The sequence below is a fragment of the Ambystoma mexicanum genome, chromosome 4p, assembly GCF_040938575.1.
Source record: "Ambystoma mexicanum isolate Mex_15411 chromosome 4p, UKY_AmexF1_1, whole genome shotgun sequence".
Lineage (NCBI taxonomy): Eukaryota > Metazoa > Chordata > Amphibia > Caudata > Ambystomatidae > Ambystoma > Ambystoma mexicanum.
Window position 1 is genome coordinate 105,771,986 of NC_090927.1, and position 22,024 is coordinate 105,794,009.

Here is a 22,024-nt window from a genome sequence, read left to right on the forward strand (position 1 = left end):
GCGCAGCTGAAAAATCTTGTGGCACAGACACTTTAGAGTATATGTTACTCTTTAGACTGTTAAATGCAAACGTGCACAAGTAAAAAGTCAAATGCATGGTTGAAAAATATGCGCTGCCACCCGCACATCTTGGACACATTATACAAAAGTTACAAAATAAAACGTTTTAAGGATACACAGTATCCTAACTGCACTTCACTTTGAGGTGATGTGTCCAGTTTTAAAAATACAAGAAACTTCATAACGGAGATGTAGTCTCCCAGTACTGATAGGGAAGGATTAGGTTCCCCATTAAAAATGTGCACAAAGCAAAAGCTCAAAAAAGTAGGTCCGCAGGCAAATGAAAGCAAAATAACAAAGGTGTCTCATAGAAGTCTATGGGAAGAAAGCTGCAAAAAGAAAATCTTCCCTAAAGATCAGCATGACAACCCTGACAAGGTGGAAGAAATACTTGCTGATAAGTGCTGTAATGCCCCGACAAGTACAGCAGCCGTGAATTCCTGTTGGTAATGTAATTGCCAAAGCTAGGGTCAGTTAGAAGTACTTTCTGGCCATTGTGTTCCACACTGAGGAGCCAGAGAAGTCAACCCATTTCATATCCAAGACTGAGACTAGGAGGAGAGGAACTGAAAAGCTTGGTGCTCTACACATTGGGCTGGGTATAGTAGATTAGGGAAGTCTTTTAAATTGGACAGTTAAGTTGTTTTGTTATTTACCCTGACACCTTTGGCTCATTTTCTTTTAGTTTATTAGAAACCCCAAGCTCGCTCCAGCATTAACACCATACCATCCCATCCCTCAGGACAGACTGTGGAATGAGGAGGAACTCCGAAGGAAGAACCTATGCCCCAGAGAGGCCAGCAAACCCATGGAGAATTAGGAATCCTCTCACCTTTTTTCTTTTTTTTCTATCCATCCTGTACACTGCATCAGAAAGCCGGATCGAGCATACAGTTGTGTTAGGGGACCGATCTTTCCAACAGAAAGTAAGCACTTATCCAGCCCCAACCTGATCGTTGTGAGGCTGACCAATGAAGGTGTTGAGCTAAATTCTATGTTATAAGTCTTCTGTTGATCTTTTATCATTCCATGGAAGACCGCTTGCAAGGCAATGAGCTATAGAATCACTTCATGGTTGGATCTCTTTTGCCAAATGTAGTAAAATATCAGATGGCACCAGTCCGCGTATACTGGAAGAATTATAATTGAGTTAATGGATAAAATGCCATTTCTGAATTTATGAGGGGCTGTAGGAAGTGACTGTTTTAAAAAAAATAATAATAAAGCTATGTAACTACATTGTGTTTTGTGCACTTGTTTGCAAGCAACCTCTGAAATACAATCTACATTATTTTAGCTGTGCTCCTCATGAAACAGCAGTTTAGTTGCTAACGATGGGTAGAACGATGGACAATAACTCGCTGCATTAGCATAATGCATATAGCATTTTTAGTGAGTGTGAGGGCACGGACCTCTGAATGCTATTATGTGGGGGTAGCGGGCCGCTTGGAACTGGGTTAGTCCTGCCACTACCGTATGTGCCTCTGTCTGGATGAGGCAGGATCCTGTTGGCCATCTACAGACCAGGAGATGCGGTATCCACTCACCAAAGGTACCTTGGTTATATTTGAAGCTTGGAGTGCACACAAAACAGTACAGAAATTAACCATGAGGCAGGAGACAACTAGCCAGTGTGATTAGGTTAGGAAGCACCTGGTTTGTGAACCTGCAACAGTCCTAGTTTTAAGAAGATCAAGAGACTTATTACCGGCAAGAAGTCAACCAAGAAGTGCCCTGGGCATTTCGCGCTTTGCGATTCCCTCTGTTCAGCATCAGTAGCGAGGTGCAGGCAGAGAAAGACGCACAGCACTGCTTGGCGTAAGAGTGGATTTCCGTGATGGCACTGAACGCCGCTACTACCTAGAACTCCTTGGCCACACTGCAGAAAAGCAATCTGAGAAAGCTGATAAGTCGCCAATGCCCTAGAGAAAACGCACATTCCCTAATTGGTATAATCTGGAAACGGTTAGGGAACAACATATCCGGAGTGAGGATTCATCTCGCAATTAGAAACAACCAATAAGAAATACAGCAGAGACCAGGCCCCCCCTGAAGCAGGATAACATGCTCCATGAACCAAAGTGAGGAAAAAGAATCCAGAGGCGATGGGTCTGCTCATGTTCTTTTAATACAAAAGGAGATACATGTCAATCCTATACAGGAGAGGATTCTGGAGGAGGATGACAGGCCCTGCTTGTGTTCCCCTGTCCCAAGGGTAGAGTCTGGAGTGAGTACTGTTTGGAACAAGGTTGTGAAGGCTTGGAAGCATCTGACAATACCTGAAGGGGTCGTGGCCAGCCCATAGTGGAGAGGGAAGACCGTCCTCCGCCATGAGAAATGTATACATTGTATGGGACTTGTTAGGAAAGATTTCTCTTTACAGCACCTTTCCTTCCATTTCTATGGAACCCCAAACATTTTGCTTTTATTTTTGATTCTGACATGCTCTTTTTGCAGTGCAGTTTTGCCTTCCGCTTTACTACACTGGCTTTTGCCCATTTTGTCATGGGGAAACCGACATGTCCTTCAGCTGTCAGTACTGGGAAACATTATTTCCCTTAGTCTTGTTACTTTGTTGCCACTTTTGGTAACTTGTTTTATCATTGTGCAATGCATTTTACAATGCAGTACAATGGGGTACACTTTTTGTTTTTCCCTAGACTAACACACAGAGGATTTCTGGTTACTTTAGGTGTGCCTAAGGGACAAGCTGGTTGCAGCAGTTACTTTTAGCTATTTTTTGGTGTTTTTTTTCTCGCTTTAACCTAACTGCATTTGGCTACTAACTGTGCCTAGTGTCCCCAGGGACGTCATATAGGGTCGCCATTGCTTCTCCTAAAAAATGTTTTTATGTTTTAGTGTAAGCTCCTGGGCTCTGGCCAGCGCCATGTGGCTCTTTGTTTCCGGAGTGGCTGGCATTCTTGTTCAGACCTCTTTATACATTTTTTTTTTTTTTAAAAGCCAAGTGGGCTCCACCAGTGTAACACTTTCAGCAGTGCCACTAAATAGGAAAGATTAGGAATAGCAAATAATTTGTCTTTCTTGAATTCTAATTCTATACAATAGTTGCTTGACTAATTAAAGTTTTATTTCAGGCATACTTCAGGGAGCGAGTCACTGATTTAGTCTGTTCTTAAACACCTTAACTCAGATTTTCATCCTTCTGAGGTCGATAAATGAGTACCATCACAGGTTGGGTGTTATTGTATGTATATATGTTCGATATAAAGCACTTAAGCATAGGTGCTGTATAATAAATCATTATCATTTGGCCTTGGACGTCAGCTTGCATTCACAGTAATTTTTTAATATGGGCCTATACGATATTGACGATCCATATGGTGATCCATTCTTCTATGAATTTTATATCTCATCATAGTTATATCGTAACCATATTTTTCATAGTGTACTTAGTAACAATGCTATGTGATGCCACTTCCTGTTTTGTCAAGGGGTGAAAGGTCCTGTTCCATCACTTCCCGTGATGTCTTTGTGGGGGGGTCAAATTACATCACTTCCTGTAATGTCGTCAGAGGTCAAGGGGTGTGTGATGTCACTGGAACTCGAGAGATCCTCAGCTTGTGCTATAAGATTCACCTCTGTAAAATGTCATGGTCCTAGCATCAAGGGAACCCGAGATAGGAGGCCTAGTCTGACCGTGGCAAGTGAATCCTTCTGCGTCTTCCTGGAAGTCCATGTAGGGATTTTCCTGGCCTCACAAGCCAGGAAGAAGGATAAACACAAGATGGCCAAAGGACAAGCCAGAAGACCTTGTGGAATGGCCATGTTTGACCACTAGCCACAGTTGGTAGCGAAACCTAGTAAGGCTAAAATGAAATGTACCAAAAAATAGCAAAAGTAACCGCTGCCACCAGCTTGTCCATTTAGCACACTTTGAAGGCTTCATGAGGTAGACCCAGACCACGGAATAGGATTTGGGATATAGACTTTTATTAACTAAAAACGTAGGGTGGGAAAAAGGCCTATCTTGCCCTATAATAAGGTGTGATTTCCCTACCTGAATAACACTAATGACAGTCTGTGTCAGGAAGTCCAAAGCAAATGTCTGTCTGTGTCCAAAAACAATACTTTCCCTCACATCTAATTGTAAACCATGTGTAGGGATGTCCGCCTCAAATAAGAAGTGTTCACAAATGTTCAGAGCTTCGTCCAGCGCTTGAATGGAAAAGGGTCTTCCCTTCCCCAAGGTTCAACAGTTCACTTTACAAAAGAGGGGTTCCCTTCCGCAAGCTTTCAAGTCTGTAAACGTTCCAAAATAACATAACTCCATAGGATATTCAATGTTCCAAAATAACAGTTCCTTGGGACACTTCCTAGCTCGTCAAATTTATTTACCTTTCATCAATTTATAAAGTTCAGATCTTCAATTTCAATTCACACAGGTCTTCCTTTATTTAATTACGAAGTGGCTTTCCTTGGGTGGGTTTGTTCGGTCTAGGCGCAGTTGTCAGACCACACGGTCCACCCATTACAGGTCACGCAACCGAAACAACTTTCTTGTGTTTGCTTCACAGGTATTTTGCCAAAGTCTGAGCTTCACAGTAAGGCTTGACTTGTTATCCTTTCAAGTTCCCTTGAAGCTTTATTGTTGCTTCTTTTATCACTATTCAATTGTTAGTAGCTTTCACTTGCAATGATTAACACAGGCTTCCCAGTAAACTCTCCTGCTAGGAAAAGTATTCACTGTTTCATGCATTCTGCTCAAAACCTCTGATGCCCTTTTGCCAGGTTTCTACAGGTTTTCTTTTCTCAACCATGTATGTCTTTCAGCAATGTGCAATAATATCTACTTGACTTTTGGCAATGCTTGTTAGCCTCTTGTAAATGGTCATTCAAATCATTCACTTATGCTTGCTTATTTGGCTTTGTCTGTTAGCATTGCTTTTCATGTCAGTTCATAACCAATGCACTTCACTGGTATCAAGGTTTCCTCTGGGTTTTATCATCATTCTTGACTTAGTGGTTGTAATTATTCTGTATTTTTCCTCAAATTGCCTTAAGGAAATTCGCTTAATTAGTCTTTTTTTTATACGCTGCTCATATATGGTAAATGTCCCATTGAAACCTGTGTCAGTACACCCTAGGGCTCCCAGCGCTCCTTGGCAGACTCACCGGTGTCGCTTGGTGTGTCTGATGTCGGGTGTGGGGATGCAGCACTGGTCCTGTCTCTGGGAAGCGTTCTCTGTCCTGCCGGTACTCCCACAACTTTGTGGACAACTTCGTGGACAGCTTCTCTCTCACCCGCCGGTATATCCGATACACCTCACTGCCTCTGTGACTCCGTCAGCTCGTTCTCTGCTGCGGTTCATACGGTGGTACTCCTTCGGCTCTCACCCGGGCTCTCCAGATGCGTCTCCGGTTCAGAGGGGAGCACCAGCTCTCCTCTGCAGTTTTTTCGTGCTGGCCTGCTTTCCACCTGGCTTCCTGCTGTGCTCGCTCTGCGTCCCTCTCCGGATTCTCTGGACTTCTCTGGGTTTCGCTTCCACACAACTGCTCTCTCATTCAGGTCCCCCTCCTTCTGCCAGCACTGGCCTTTAATTATCCTGCACGCTCGATTAGAGACTTGCCAACTAGACTACGCAGAATTAGTTCTTTGTTGCATCTTCCTCGTCCCAGTACTAAAGTGCTGTTTACTGGTCAATACTTTAGGTAAAAGATAGGTTAGGATTGGTAATAACCTACAAAGGCCTGGGGGATATTAGATTCATTAGAAAAGGGAAATGAGGGATACCGTGTCTCACACAAGGGATCCTCAACCCCACGTCTCCTCCACCCAGGTGATCCTCCCTTGCATATCCATCCCCAGAGTCACGATCTGATAGCGACGGCTCTTCCCTTGGCCACCTGGGAGGAGGATATGTTTGGGAAAGAAGTGAGGGCGCCCTCAGATTCCTCTTAACACCTAGAGTAACCAAAAATTCTCTGATTGTTCGTTTAGGACAAAACAAAAAGTGTTCCCCATTGTACTTCATTGTAAGATAATAGAAAGTTACCAAAGTGATAACAAATTACCGAACGTAGTAACAAAGTAACAAGACTAAGGGAAACCATGTTTCTGAGTACTGACAGCCTGAAGTCAGTTTCCCATTAACAAAATGAGCAAAAGCCAGTGTAGTGAAGCTTAAGACTTGACTGCACTGCAAAAAGAGCAGGTCAGAATCAAAAATAAAAGCAAAAAATGTGGGGGTCCATAGAAATGGAAGGAGAGGGTGCAGTAAAGGGAAATCTTTCCTAACAGGCATCTAACTCGGCTTTGAACAGTGATGGGAGCAGATCGTGCTCATTTTCGGTATGTTGGATCGTGTGTGCCGGTTAGGTAAGTTTTCTAAAATCCAACTGGGGTTAGACTTCATAAGATTTATCTCTTGGTATTAGGGACCCAATTCTTAATATAGGCCTGTACTACACAGGTCGGTAGATTGGCTGAGCAGCCAGGCTCATTTTAAGAGGGAGTTGTGCGAGCTGTAGAGCAGTACAAAGAAATCAGTACATGCATAGACCCAAGGAATCACTTACTTAAAGTTATATTAAAATATATTTATTTATATATACACAAGGCACACCAACCTAAAATGCAGCCCCTGCCAATAACCTTCAATTAGAAAAGGAATACGATTATAAAAGGACCAATAATGCAGGTCAGTAACTTTGCATATGCTTTGCATTTCCAGCACACAGAGTGGCTTCAGTTAGGGTCAGTAAAAGCACTTATAGGTATCGCCTTTGCAAAATTCAGTTTAAGGGGAAGTAAAGGATGGACAGAACACAGCTAGCAACTGGTAAAGTAACAATGAGCACTCTCCAAGAGGGATTTAGGCAGTCTGTTTCCTAACTAAAAAAGTGTTCACCATTCACGTTTATAGAGGAACCAGCATTGCCTAAGCCAGTAGGATCAAGAAGATGGACCTTTGGGAACCAGCAAAGCCACAGTCAAATGGACAGCAGCAGTTTCTGATGAAAATCTTCAGAGAAAAATTTAAGTAACCAGTCGGCTGTTCTTGTAGGAGGCACAGGAGCTCAAGAGAAGCCTTCCTGTTGGAATACAGGTTCCAAGACCTGCACAGTGGAGTTGAGATCAACTCCCAAATTAGAAAAACAGCACTCCCAAAGCAAAGGAGTTTTGAACATGGCCTAAGGTAAGTGTAACCCAAGACCCACGGTACCTGAAGAGTGGAGTTGAAAATGTAGCTGCTTGCCTTCTGGATGCAACGATGAAGACCCTGATTCCTGCTCCTTGGTCATGTGGACGAAAGGAGGGGACCTTCGGTGAGCTTCTGCAGCAGCACTAGAGAGAGAGAGAGGGGGTCAGCATCAAAGGATTCAGCTCACTCCCAAGGCTCTTTGTGGTTTTGGTGCCTTTTTCTTAGCTCCAAGAAGAAACTAATATCGCTGGTTGGATTCTCTTCGATTACTCGGTCTTTAACTCTTGTGAGTGGACTTTTGGTGAGGAATTCCTGCTTCTGTAGGTCCACACAAATGTTTGTGAAGTTTCATTGAGATTCGATGTTCGTAAGACGATGAACTCCCAAATGGTCCAAGTACCTCGGGTATTGGTGTTCTGCTGCCCAGGAAAGTCGCAGGATGTTGGAGGATGGCCCAAAGGTCTTGAGGCTAGTTGGTCCGAATAGCCCAAGGGAGGAAGTCGTCCTTGGTGGAGCTTCCCTGTCGAGTTGAAAACTGGTTCAGCACAGGTGCATGGCTTCACCAGTACTTTTGCGGTTCTTGAAGGTGCTGCAGGCGTCTCTGCTTCGGATTTCCAGTTCCAGTGCTCGACTCTGTCTGTCTGTAGTCCAGAAATCTTTGCCTTATATGCCGGAACCCATTCATTCAGTTTAAACTGGTTTTAGCAAGGCACACCTACAAACAAACGGCAGTGAAGTTTCGGCACCCTCCCTCACTTCCTGCCTTCCCAGACACACTGGTGCCTGGACGGGCTTCAGGGGAGAAGCCCACCAATTACAAAACTCGCAAAGGGCCCACCCCTACCTGGAATCGTAGGAGAGCCCAGAAGGAACTTGGAAACGGAAAATGGCAAAAAAAGAAGACTTGGACCGTTTTGGGAAAATGGGCACCCACGGGTGCTGTATTGCAGCTGAGAAATCCACCTGCTAGTAACCCGCACAGCAGGTAGAAAAAGTATCCACTGCCACCAGCCAATTTTAAGTTTGTTAGTTACTGTAACAAAGTCACATGAGCTGTGGGAAAAGAGTTACAATATAACCCCCCAGCACCTCACATAAGGTGGTGTGCGCTGGTCCCATAAAAGTAAAACTAAGATAACTTTTATCTTAGTACTCTTGGGACCTGTAGTTCACACAAGAGGGTGAAATAAAACATAAAGAGAAGCCAAAGGGACTCCCCAGTGACACTGCTCAGAGGGTGCCTGAGTTAAACACATAGAGGAAAGCATACTCCATAAAAACAGTCAAATCAGAATCCCAGTCAGAGAAAAAGAATGAGTGAGTGGTAAAAAGTTCCACTCACTTAGGAGAATAAATCAGAAAAAGTCCAGAGTCCAGCAAACCTTCTGGGGGTCTCTCAGGTTAAAGGAAATTAGCACAGAAACTGAAAATTCTCCCTAACAGTGCCCAAGTGGCAAGTGGGCGTCTAGCAGGTTTGAATGTGGTAGCTCTGTGCTGTTTCAGAGCAGCTTTTGGCGAAGCAGGTCGGGGCACTCCCCAGGATGTGTTAGAGGTCAGGCCAGGCCGAATCAGATTTTTTAACTACGGGAAAGGCCGATGAGTGGTGCTCCAGTTGTTCTAATTGGCCATTGTCAAAACAGTGACCCTGTTGCTCGGATGTGCATTTCGGTGAAGCGGCAGTTCGAGGTCGGGTCAAGTTGTGGCCTCTCCCCTGGTTCGAGTCGGCAACTGACTCTCCAGCGGTTCCCGTCGGGTCCCGGTGACAAGGGGTTGATTCAAGGACAGGATCCCTTGAAGCTGGGAGGCAGAAATTCATCGGGAAGCCGATTTTTATACCACAAGCTGACGACCACCAAGTTCTGGCTGCCAACACAGAACAGTGACGGTTCTATCGGAAAGCTGTACAGTCCACCATGTGATCCAAGGACACCTCGAAAGGCTCAGGACGGCTGGATCCTCAAGAACACATTGAGAATGATTTGTCCCTCCAGTGCAGGGATTGAAGCACTGCACAGGGCTTTTGCAGATCCGGTAGTCCAACATGACTTTGCCGGGCCAGATGCAGGAAGGCAGGCTGAGCCTCTTCAAGAATCTTCTTCGGATCTTCAGCCGGCTGTTGTACTACGAGGGATCCTTGGCTTGACACTGATCTCATGAAATGGCTGTAGGAGTCCTCTTATCCAAAATCCATCCTGGAAGTATGTCCAATCCCATCTGCACCATTCAAACAGCCAATAGTTGCCCAATCAAGGGCAACTGTGGGGTTTTCACTCATGCCCCACTCCAAGACTTACTGGCACCATGGATGTGGAGTGGGAATCACAGTCCCACTCAATTCCTGGGCCACACACACCCACACAAACAAAGGCGTCAGTGGCCTCTGAAAGTTGCAGCTTTCCTGGGCAAGTACATGACCTTATATGGAAATGTCAGACCTGGTACGGCAGGAGGAAAGCCAAACAACAAAAGGGCCAAAGAACAAGCGAAAACCTTGTGGTGTGGCCATTTTAGGAAATAACAACGTTTGGTAGCCATACACGTTAAACGCAAATGTGCACATTATAAGTAACCCAACAATTGTAACAATACAATTGCTGCCACCAGCTTGTCTTTAAGCATATATAAAAGTAACCAAAAATCCCAATTGTAAAAGGCTAGGGTGATACAAAAGTATCCCCATTGCACTGCATTGTAAAATGCTTTGTGCAATGTTAAAAAGTACAAAAGTGTAAACGTTAAAAGGGAAACCTAGTTTCCCAGTACTGATAGTCTGAAGGACTGATCAGTTTCCCCATAACAACAAATTAGCAAAAGGTCGGGGGGTTGGGTGGGGTGGTGAAGCTGAATGCTTTACACGCCCTCAGGAAAAATTCAGAGCAGGTTAGAAGACAAAGCAAAAAAGATGACGGGTGGGACAGTTGCCAAAAGAGCAATCTTTCCTAAGCTGTCAACTCCGATATCAAGCGGGAACCTGCGCCATGAACCTGCTATGTGCCAATGTAGGGCAGGAGCTGCATCGGACTACTGATGCAACAGTGCACTGTGCTTTTGGCATTGAGCTTGTGAATGGGGAAATTGATCAGCAGAGTACCCTTTCAGAGATGGAATTACCATCATCATTTTATTACATTAACAAAAATAAAAAAGCGACAGTTTATACTTCCTTGCAAAATGGCACACTCTCATACTCTTTGCCTCCATCAGTCACTCGGTCCCTGTCACTGGCTCTTTCTGTGTTTCTCTCTCTCTCATTGTGTCTCCCTTCTCTATCGCTTCTATCTTATCTTCTTTTCTCCCTCCATATGCCACTATTTGTGTCTTTCTCTCTTGCTCCCTCTATTTCTCTCGCTTCCCCTCCCTCTTACTGCTGTGTGGGGCAGGTCAGGGCAGTAAGTGTTGCAACAGAGTGCAGAGAAAAGAATGACAGGCTGCATGGAGAGATTGTGAGTTGTCTGGATGGTGAATGCATATAATATGATGTGCTCTGAGAATTTAGTTGTGTTAATCTTCAGCAACCAGCCCTTAAGCCTCCATAGGGATTGGGTGTGGCATTTATACATTTTGCATCTGGGGCCTCACTTAGTTGGTAGGTTTGATGTGTGAAAATTGCATGCAAGCACAGAGTAGCTTCAGTTCTCCTGAAGGTAACTGGTAAGGCATTAATGCTGCCAAAATGTTCATCAAACCGAAATGAGAATGTTCCCTTCATATCGGGTTCTCCATAAATCATTTAGTACTAGCATGTTTACATGTTTACATGAATAGTGGTAGTCCACAGAGGTATGTTGAGAATGAGGCTGCATTTAGAATAAGTTTCCTTGAGCCGTGAGGTCACTAAGCACAGTCTGATCTCTGGTGTTTGTTTCAAGTTCGTTTCAGAGTCTGTTGGCTTTATTCAGAGCATGTTTAGACTCTGAAGTCCTCGTTGGCCAGTATTTGGCAATTGGGCATCTGTGTGCTAGTCTATTTGTTAAGTCAGTGAATTATGTTCATTAAGTGGTAGCATGAGAGATCTATGTTGTACTCTGACAGAATTGGCCAACTAACTTTTGGAACTTTATCTTAACAGCTGTTTGGAATGTACAGGTGCCAGTCGGCCATGCTTTGAGTTTGTTGGCATCATTCAGGGATATTTAGTGTCTGACTTTATTGTTGTTACTGAGCTATGATGGGAACCTCGGAGTAACACACAAACGTGTTTCACTGCTTCACTGAGGTGTTATGCAGTCTGTTGCTCAGCTGTGTTTGGGCTATGGTGGCATAGTTGATCGATATCTAGCAGTTGTGAATGGTTTGGAATGCGGTAGCATTGCTGAGCTTTGTTTGGAATTTGGCAGCCTTGCTGAGCCTTGTTTGGAATTTGGCAGCCTTGCTGAGCCTTGTTTAGAATTTGGTAGCCTTGCTGAGCCTTGTTTGGAATTTGGTAGCCTTGCTGAGCCTTGTTTGGAATTTGGTAGCCTTGCTGAGCTTTGCTTGGAATTTGGTAGCATTGCTGAGCCTTGCTTGGAATTTGGCAGCATTGCGGAACCTTGTTTGAAATTTGGCAGTATGGCGTAGCTATGTTTGTCATTGAGCCCCCCCCCCCCTCCAGCAGAGCTGCCAAGTTAGATTTTTGGAGTCATTGAAAGTGGGGTTTCAATGCCTTGATTGGAATCCAGAGTGGTTGCTGAGTCCTTAAATGATGCTCAGGAGTCCGCAACATCCAGATACTGCTAAGAACCACTGAGCAGGGTTTACACTCTGGGTCATAGGGCAACAAGATGCGGAAGGTATTTGTTCAACTGATATTTGGAATCCCTAAGCAGTCCTTGGCCTGCTGCTTGCTGCGCAGAATCCGGACGTCTCTGCACTTTATGTAGGTAATAGATGTCCAGAAACAGTGTCTATGCATCAGAGATGGAGCAGGTGTAAAGATGGTAGGGAAGGCAGCGATCAGGCAGGTACAGGAGACCCCAGGCAATAAAAATCAAAACCCAGGAATGCCACCAGAGGCCTTAATGCCAGGCACATTAAGAATAATCGGAGTCATGATCTAGATCCCCAATGCACATGTTTAACATGTTGGAACTATTGCTTCTCTTTCACACATTCTGCAATTGCACCTTATTGTGTTTTCTGGTTTCTTGCAGGCTTTTGCGGTCAGTGGTTTTAAGCATGCCTATGGGATGAAGGTTTGCATGTGACGTTTGCAGAAGTTTTTCCTAGCTGTTGGTTTTAGTCTTTGATTGTGTGGCTTTGCTCATTACTCACTGGATTGTATCCCCGCTTTGCTAAATGGAATGCTATCCCATCAGTAGTCAATACATTTTGTGTACAGCCTGTTACCACTGGTATTCTCCTAATATAGAAAACAATCTGCTCTTTGCGCCAGGAAAGTGGTTTCATTATATCTTTTGTTTGCAGTGCTGCTATAACCTGTGTGAGGTCTAGTGACCATTTTCAGATTACAATGCCTCTGATATTATTCCTTTTGCCAACTAATTGTGTCCTGTTTCTTAGGTTCCTCTAAGGCCAGATTACAGAACCAAAGTTAACCTCTTTTCCCATTTGCATCAGTACAGCCGGAAGATCCCATTAACACAGCAGATGAGGTGTGTATGACTTGCCCCATTTTTCTTCTCTCGTCCTAATGTTGCCCCTCCCCCAACGTAAGCCATTTTATTGAAATCTAAAGCATCACAGGCAAGTGATGAGAACATGTAGAGAGCACAAATCCCAGCCAATACATGATAGAATGTCCTTGACTTGTGTATCTGTGCATGGTTCACAACTACAAAAATGGATATGGGAGCAAAGTCTGTGTGACCGAGGGAAGGTTTAAGGGTGCCACCCCCACAAAGTTGTCCCAGACTCTAATTACATAAGTAGACCTCTCTACACATGGAATACAGATGCACGTTTTCTCCCTTTCCTCAAAAGGATTTTGATGTTTCATAATCCACAAGTCGAATGACCTCTGGTGTACTGCAGTGGCTTGCGGAATTAGGGACCTACTAAATGGAGGTGCTCAAAATGACGCAATCAATAGCAATCGCACAAATACCCCAAATCACAGACTCTTATGCATGTTTTGTGCCAAGTGCAGTGTTGGATTTGAGGCGCGTATCAGTTAGCTCAATCTCTGCACCTAATTTGCACACAGTGATCCGACATAACCAACCCATTTCATCTGGCACTGTGGTATGCCTGCAAAACCCCTCAGATGCTCCCTGGCTCACCCAGTTGCTTACACATCTAGTAGCAGCGAATACATAGTTGGTTTCTTCACAGGAGAACTGTCTTGCTCAACATGACCCTAAACCTCTGTTCTACCAGGATAATGAGAAATCCCATACTGCAAGCAGAATGTTAGAAGCAAGATGTCCTCTGCGCCAGCTAATTTCAGGAGGGCAAGCAATAATGGAGGTCCACTGATTGGTTAAGTGCAAAACACTTGAACCTGTAAGCAACGGTTTTGATTTAATAATTACTGTATTTTATGTTTGTGTGGTTGCTCTTTGTTGCAACTCCAAAAGACAGATTGGTTGTATGTGTGTGAGATTGTCGTTGTACGTAGAAACAGTCAAATCTTGTCATTGGCCTGTAATAGTTAAATGGCCCAAACAGCTTAACTTCATAAACCCCTTTGGCTCGACCCTCCCTGGCACTACTTCTCCCTTTAGAAGCCACAGTGCTGATTTCAGGTGTTTTGCTGCGCTCTGTTACGTTTATTTGAGGCTTCTGCCTGCTGGAACAGAAGAGTGCCCCTGACCCTTTTGTGAGGTAGACAAATGACCATCTTTCTTCAGAGTCCCTGAAGTTTGTCTTTTTTGTTCTCAGCATTCCCGCCACGGTCATTCATCCGTCTGTGGTACGGCTCGGCCTACAGTACTCACACGGCATCATCACAGGGTCCAATTCACGCTGCATAGCCTTACTGCACGTATTCAAACAGGTATGTGAGAAGTCAATAAAGCAATATATGGCATGTCTCTATCCTATAATTTGTCTTGATGTCTTAATGTAAGTTGTCACCACTTTGCCCATCTCTCCTTGACATTCCTTTCACTGTCATGCATTCAGCTTTTTCAATGAGTGGATTGAATAAATCTATGCTGCACCCTTGCTAAACCTGTGCAATGTGCAACTATTGTTAATGGAGTGGTTTATTCTGGAGTCTGTTTATTCCCCCGTCTGGTCTTTTCTCACCTTTTTCTATGTTCTGATTTCTGAAGTGGTTTGTATTCTAAGATGCAAAGGAGTGCCTCTAAGTTAAGGAGCAGTAGCAGTCGTCAGAACAAGCCCTGCTTTCTTGAGATTAATAATGAGGGAAGAAATTACCAGGGGTATTTCTGTTATCCCAGAAAGTGAACCAAAGTATTTATTTTAATTGGCCCAGAAAGATAGCAACTTTTTTTTGACATGCTGGCTAGGAAGGGTTTGGGGGGGCAAGACCTGGAAACCACATGAAGTGGGGTTCGGCTTATTCTGTCAATTTTTCCTACATTTTATTACATATCTGATGACTGTTAGTAAGAGATGATATCGCTAAAAGTGAATGTGTACCTGTGATTTTTATCTTCCATTATGTTCTTAAATGCCTAATAATTTGCTGTATTATTTGACACTGACTTTGTAACTTGAATTATTGGTTGTTGCCCTGCATGACTCTATGTAGCTCTAGACCACTCTCCCTCACTTCTGACAATAAGCCTTAACTGCTCATCTACATTACCATGATTGGGGTTTGGGTAACATCTCAGTGTTTTTGTCTTTTCCATGTTCACCATAACTAGGGTGGCCGCCTAAAGTCTCTGCCCTCCCACCAGGGCTAACTTTAGAAATCCATCTTAACGGTTCCGACACTCCATCTGATAAAAGATGCTCTGCACAGTAATCTGCTTCCAAGACATTAGCAGATCAGGTATAACCTGGTTTAGCAGAATAACAGTTGTACCAGACAGTTAACCACAGAAAACGCACAACACTGGTATAGTTTTTAATAAAATACTCAGCACCTATACTTTACATCAAAACGTAACTTAAACATCTAAATAATAAACTATATAAACATTTGCGAGCTGATCGAATTTGAATTTGTTAGTTCATTGTCTAAGATAGTTTTAGTGGATCTCTCATAAAGTTCTTTCCTTAGAATGTCCAAGATATCATAATGTGTTAGCATAGTGGAAGATGGTGCTTCCAGGACGGCTCTATGTTGTGGAGGACCGTGCACCATTGTGCAATTGTGCTCAATGGATGGTAGTACACTGGGCTGGACTTGATTGGTTGTTGGCAAGGAGAGTGATTCCGCCGGAGGTAATGTTGTAAGAGATGATACTTTACCTCGTCCATTAACGACTATCTCTGATCGAGATAATGGGGCCGAGTCTGTTTTGCTAGTGTTAGTAGCAAGACAGTTCGGTACAATTGGAGCGTTGGAAGGAGTGAGTGGTAGAGCATTAGGAATGATCGGGTTCAAGTTACTCAGCTGTGAAGATGATAAATGTACCACTGGCGATACTAATACAGAGAGTGATTTGTTCGTCCATTTGAAGATCATTAGTTCCCATAGAGATCGGGATGGGGTTTGGTTCATATGTGCAGGCTTCACTATAAGTTTTAGTCATTGTAGTGGTAGGAAATCCTAAAGGCAGTGTATCATCATGGCGAGTAGTGCGAGTTCTGCCACATATTGGAAAATAGTTGGCTAGGTTCGATTTAACACCAATTAGTTGTGCCGGGACCTGCTCGTTCAAGGACTCTACACCTGCTAGTGAGCGCTTTGATGTCGCGTTGACTTTTTTGTTTCTTCGTTTAGATGTTTTTGATGCTTTATTAATCTCATTGAGATGTGTTGGTACTTCTTTGTTGTCAGAATTCACCGGGTTAGTTTCCTTCAGGGGATTTATGTTAACGAACGAAGACGGGATTTTTGGAGAATTTGTTATATTGTTAGATGATTTTAAAGGAGACTTTGTGGGTAATATTAAAGCTTCTTGGCTTTCTTTTGAAAGTTGTTGAAGATCAATGTGATCTTCATCTGTAGTTGTGTCAGTAGTGGTGCATGAAGCTTGATTAAGTGAATCGATTTGAGATTTAGAACCTTTGGTCAGTGCATCCTTTCTTCTTTTAGCATACCTTTTAACAGCTCTTTGATGGAGTTTTTTGGCTCTCCGGACATGAAGCCAGTAGGCCCCTCTGTTGAAGGCTGCTCTTGTGGGGAGTGTATTTGTTCAAGTACATCGAGCAGTTCAGTTGGACTATCTGGGCCATCTTGAGGCTGGGTGAATTTTGAGGTATGAAACGCTATGATAGTGTTCATTTTTTCTATCGCTAATTTTAGCTCGGATGGAGCATTTTGACAGATGCATACGGGATGGATTGGAAAAACTTCGGTGAGGTTGAATGGGGTGTGGAAATTCGTTCAAAACAGCACTGGGTATCTTTATTTTCATTACTGGATTGGACACAATTGAGTGATTTGAAATTGGGGCTGCTTTGAGATTTTTAAGCGTTTCAGCTGCCATAATAAATCCCTCAATGCGATCCATCTTTGAGGACATGAGTAAGAGCATTGATTTGATCTCCTTCAGTTCAAGATGGGTCAGGTCATGACCTTTATCGAGGAGATCGAGGATCCGTATAATAACCGGAAAGGAACCAGGGGAATGTTGGATTGAGCTCTCATCTGGGAATGGTGGAATGTGAGAGGATTTGTTGTGATTTACCCCGGGTTCCGGAGATAGAATGGTTTGGGATGGAAGTAGCTCTTTGTTTATGTCATCCACAATTTCAGTACTCATGTCCAAAAGGCTTTTAGGATAATTTGGTAGGTGCGAGTGAAAAGACATGCGCTTTTTTACTGAGTTAAATACTATTGGGGTCAGGGTGCCGATAGAGCGGCGGATCGCCTGATCTAATGCCTCCATTTTCTCCATTGTTGCATCAAATTGCCTTTTGCCGTTTTCGTAGGCCAGGGGTGATTCAGAGCAACTTCAGAAATCAATGGCTTTACGCACCTCAGGGCTAATAGAAGGGGCATAGGCAGAAGGCACAGAGGGTGCAGGGAATAAAGTGTGATTGGAGGAAGGGGAGATTCCCTGTGCATGTATTTGGGCAACATGTGGAGTCTGAGAGGATATGGAAGACTCCACATTGGTAGGTGTCATTACGTGAGCTTCAGGGGCTGCCGATTCGATATATGCGGATTTCCCAGGACAAACAAGCAAATCGATTTTGCTAGCGGAAAAGGGGTGATCAAATTACCCTTTAGACTTCTCAAGCCATTCGTCATGATTACGTTAGCAGAAGAGCAGCGTTATTGATCTTACAAGGTGATATAGCGCAGATTGCTTAGTGCGTATAACTTTAGTAGAATATGGACCCTACCGACATTATAGTCGATGTATACGCTAGGTGGTTTAAAAGCACATGGCTGAGTGACAGGGTGTGCATAGGATGGATAACTAAGTATCTGATCGGATGATCAGAGGGCATCAGTTAATTACTCCCTTTTACCTGAAGTTAGCGATGTAAAGCAAGTAGCCGCCAGCTGCCAGCTAACAGCAAACAGTGCTACTTAGAGCTCGTACTTGATGCGCGCACGCAGATGCGTGCGGGTGTCACTAGATATGGGCTTCTGGGGAAAAGGGGCGGAGTCACCGTTGCAGTCCCAATAGAAAAGTTCACATATAGATGTAAGCTTGACTGTCCCACGACGTCCTCATTCAGGGACAGCGTTCCTGGCCAGCAAACAGCGCTACTTAGAGCGCGTACTTGATGCGCGCGCAGAGGTGCGGGGGCGTCAGTAGATATGGGCTTCTGGGGAAAAGGGGCGGAGTCACCGTTGCATTCCCAATAGAAAAGTTCACATATAGATGTAAGCGTGACTGTCCCACGACGTCCTCATGCAGGGGCAGCGTTCCTGGCCAGAAAACAGCGCTACTTAGAGCGTGTACTTTGTTATATAAGCATTTACATTTTATAACTTGCATTTAAAATATAACGAAAATTGCATTGACCAATTACAATGATATATAATTCAATAAACATAACAAAATACAACATGCAGTGCAAAAAACACCATTTAAAAACATTTATTTGAGAAAATAAATATATACACAACGTATATCATTTGCAAACCTGCTAACATTTAAATTATAATACTTATACTTTACATAAATACAAATCCAAACATCCAGTTTCTACTAAAAATAATTATTGAATCATGTAAAATGTATATAGTTACAAAAGCAGCCCAAATGTAATACACATTAACATAAAGCAATAAAAATAGTTTCACATTTTCATCAAACACAAACAAATATTTATAACATATATTACATCACCCTCACTGTAAACATTTTTACAACCCAAGCTAATTATATCAAAACAAAAACAGGGTGCTTTAAGGTTAACGTGATTTAAATATATACATTTAAATGTATTGATATATTTTTTATTTTGTTACCTTAATGTTCTGCTTTCTTTTGTTTGTAGATTTTAAGTTATGGTTGGTTCAACCTTTTTAACTTTTTTGTAAAAATACGTTTTTCAAGTATATATTCACCGAACAAAAGAACTTGACATGCTAGAAATGCATGCGAGAACCAAATAATAGTCACAATTAATCAAAATGCCAAAAAGAGTGTAAAAATGACAATTATTCATGGGATAATCCCTATAGCGGGGGACTGCTTTAGCAATGCGTCTCGCACCTTAGCAGTTGCTTGTTCGCACAGTGATATACAAAACAGTGAAGTTTAAATGCATTTGTCCTTTCTTGATCTTTACATTTGAACCATTGCTGCAGCACTACACCACAGAAACTACTCAAGACACATGGCCCAAGACAGCCCCTCCATGTTGGATGTCATCCATTGCTGTACACACCTGTATGTTATAATTATCAGGACATCAGATGCTACTGCTTACATTTGCCTTAATAATGTCTATGTAGTACTATTTATAGTATGATAGTGCCAACATTGGTATTGAGCTTTTGTAGATATTACTCTTAATAATACCATAGTGTGTACATTTGTATTTACATTTTGTATATAGTGCTATTAACAGTATGATAGTGGCTACATTCATACTAATTTGTATCTAGCATTAAAAAACACGCTTGTACATTCTGATTGTAAAGTCATTAGATGCTACTGCTTACATTTGTGTTCACGTTTTCTATGTAGTACTATTTATAGTACGCTAGTGCCTACATTCATATTGACATTTTGTTTATAGTGCGATGAACAGTACGTGTCTACATTAGTATTGTAATTTTGTATTTGGTGATATTAATTTTCTTGTATGCAAGCGTTTGGAAATTATTATGAAAAGTCATTTTCTGAAATGCCATAGAGTCCTCATCTTAACCTTGACTGTACCATGAGCTTGCGCAAAGGCATAAAATATATAATTTTTGGAGCCTGTGGATCTGCTTAGATCACATGCTCTGCATAGTCTGACATCTAGTGGTAGTCGCTCAGTATTACAAAATGTGTTTTTCAAACTCAAACGGACGTCAACAGGGTGTGTTAGTAATACTATCCCTAGTGTGACGTGTACTGTACCCATGGTCCTCCATGCGTTGAGGTCCCTCAGATTGTTTATTTCCGCCATCGTAGTCGGTCTCAAGTTGCGAAGTTCTTTTTCAAGCTCATGCCTCTGATTAGTTGAAGTTAACTAGTAGACTCTTCTTTCTTTCCTTATTGTTCGCTTTTCCCACACGGCCAAGAGACTGCTCGACGTCTTTCGACGAACAACCTCATCGTGGACGACTTGACTGTTCGATGACCAGACGCGGCCTACATGGGCCTCATTGGGCTTCGGCACTTATAGTAGGGAGAGAGGGGGGAGGTTCTTCATACTGACCTCTTTAGAGAATGCATATTCTGCCATCCCCTTTCTCCATCATGGGGTCTGGCATGGATTCACATGCTCATGAATATTCCCCGTCGTCAGGCTGGGAATCCTTGGTAAAGAAAAGAAATCAGTATCAGTTTCGTTTCTGATCTGTCTTTCTTCGTAGTAACCAATCACTGATCTCTGGGTCATACTGCCCCCAGCCAATGACTGCCCCCTCCCTAAGCCCCACCTCTGGCAGCCATCCTCAGATTTCTACCGCATGTTCAAGTGTTGGGAGTCCTTGTGCTTTAGCTCTCGAGTTTTTGCTGCGTTTTCGCGCGTTTTTTCTATTTTTTTCGGTTAATCAAGCCTCAAGCTCCACAGTTTCTACTTCCGATAACGGGGACCGGTTTCGGAATTCTTCTACGCCCCTCAAGGGTGAAGTTTTCGTCGAGTTTATGCTTCTTGGAGGATTCCGGAAGATCTGCCGCCTACCTCAACGGACATGGCCCAGGACAAGGGAAGCTCGACACCCGGATCCAAGCTGTTCAAGTGCTGCCCTGGATGCGGATTACAAAATGTTTTCAAGGAGGACGAACATTTGCGATGTCTCTACTGCCTTCATGAGGACAAGACGCACGTGGAGAAGGACTGTGCATTCTGCAAGAACCTTTCGGAACGGACCAAGCAAGATCGTCGTTCCCGCCTCGCCGCCTGGCTGGAGAAGGGCACAACAGGCGAGAAGGCAAAGAAAAAGTCTGAGCGGGCTTCTAAGTCCTGTGAGGGCGGCCCGGCGACGGGGGCCCAACAGAAGGCCAAGCACCGCGAATCCGCGGGCACCGGGAGCGCCGAAAAATCAGACTCTTCGGCTGCCAGGCAGGGCGCGACTTCACCGGCACGTTCAACCACGAGCCAGCGCTCTGTTTCGGGGAAGAGGAAGTCAGAGAACCCGGGTGAACTGCTGGAGCGTCCCCGGTCGATCTCGAAGGGACCCGAGGGGGAGCGAGGCGCTGACCCTCCCCCCAAGGCGAAGGCCCAGGATGCACCTAAGGTGGTGAGGGCTTTGATCCAGCCGGCAAAGGCCTCTATCGAAGTGGTCGCTGCGGCCCAGGCGAAGCCGGCCGAGACTACGCTAGTGGAGACGGCCTTTGGGCCCAGAGTATCCCTGCCACCGCGGAGGGAATCCTCTTTCCAGTCCATCGTTAAGACCCCCGTGAAGACCCTGGCGGGAAAAGGGGGGGGGGCCGGTGGCCATTACAGATTCAGAATCAGCCTCTGAGGAGGATCTGGTGGAAACAGTGAAGGGCCTCAAAGAGCGGTTCGAGAAAGTTCGATCCCAGGGGAAGGAGCCTGCTGAGGAGACCGAAGATAGCGAGGATGGCGACGACGACGAAGGCCCGGTGGAGCAACCGTCCCTCCCGTCGTAGCCATTGCCAGAGCCTCAGGATAGCTTGGCGGCCATTTTGTTGGCAATCCAATCCTTATGTACTGAGATAAGGACGAGGTTACCACGGACCCCGACGGAGGATCCTGAGCCTGGACCGTCGGGAAGCCCCACGAACAAGCGGAGGAGAGTCCATCCCACTCCGCCCTTCGTGCCCACAAGGCCTGTGGACCCCTCATCCCCCTCGCCTGACCCTCGGGATGATACGGGGACGGGGACGGACGACGACGGTGGCGATGATACAACTGACATTCCTTCATCGCCTACCCCTCGGGCCTCACCACCCGATGAAATTGGCTCCTTTCACGCCATGATAGCCAGGGCATCCGAGCTCTTCCAACTCTGCCCGGAGGAACAGAAAAAGGAAGGATTTCTTTATCAACGACGGGAGGCCAAGAGAAAGACGGTCCTGGCAGTGCTGTTGCTCGACGACATCTGGGACGAAGGGCTGGCTGTCCTCAAGAACCCTTCTACGACGCCTGCCAAGAGGGACAGGTACGAGAAGTACCGGGTCCCCGACGCCGCC

General features: G+C 44.3%; 1 protein-coding gene across 2 annotated transcripts in view; it reads left to right on the top strand.

Annotated features, from left to right (window-relative positions):
- EIF2B4 (eukaryotic translation initiation factor 2B subunit delta) overlaps positions 1–22,024 on the top strand; it is a 256,404-nt gene that overhangs the window by 138,722 nt on the left and 95,658 nt on the right. Inside the window, exons 6-8 of one of the 2 annotated variants that reach the window (XM_069605480.1) lie at positions 12,353–12,394; positions 12,723–12,814; positions 14,043–14,157. In XM_069605480.1, the coding sequence (XP_069461581.1) occupies positions 12,353–12,394; positions 12,723–12,814; positions 14,043–14,157 (249 nt within the window). The remainder of the gene's footprint in view (positions 1–12,352; positions 12,395–12,722; positions 12,815–14,042; positions 14,158–22,024) is intronic. The other variant, XM_069605481.1, reaches the window with a different exon arrangement.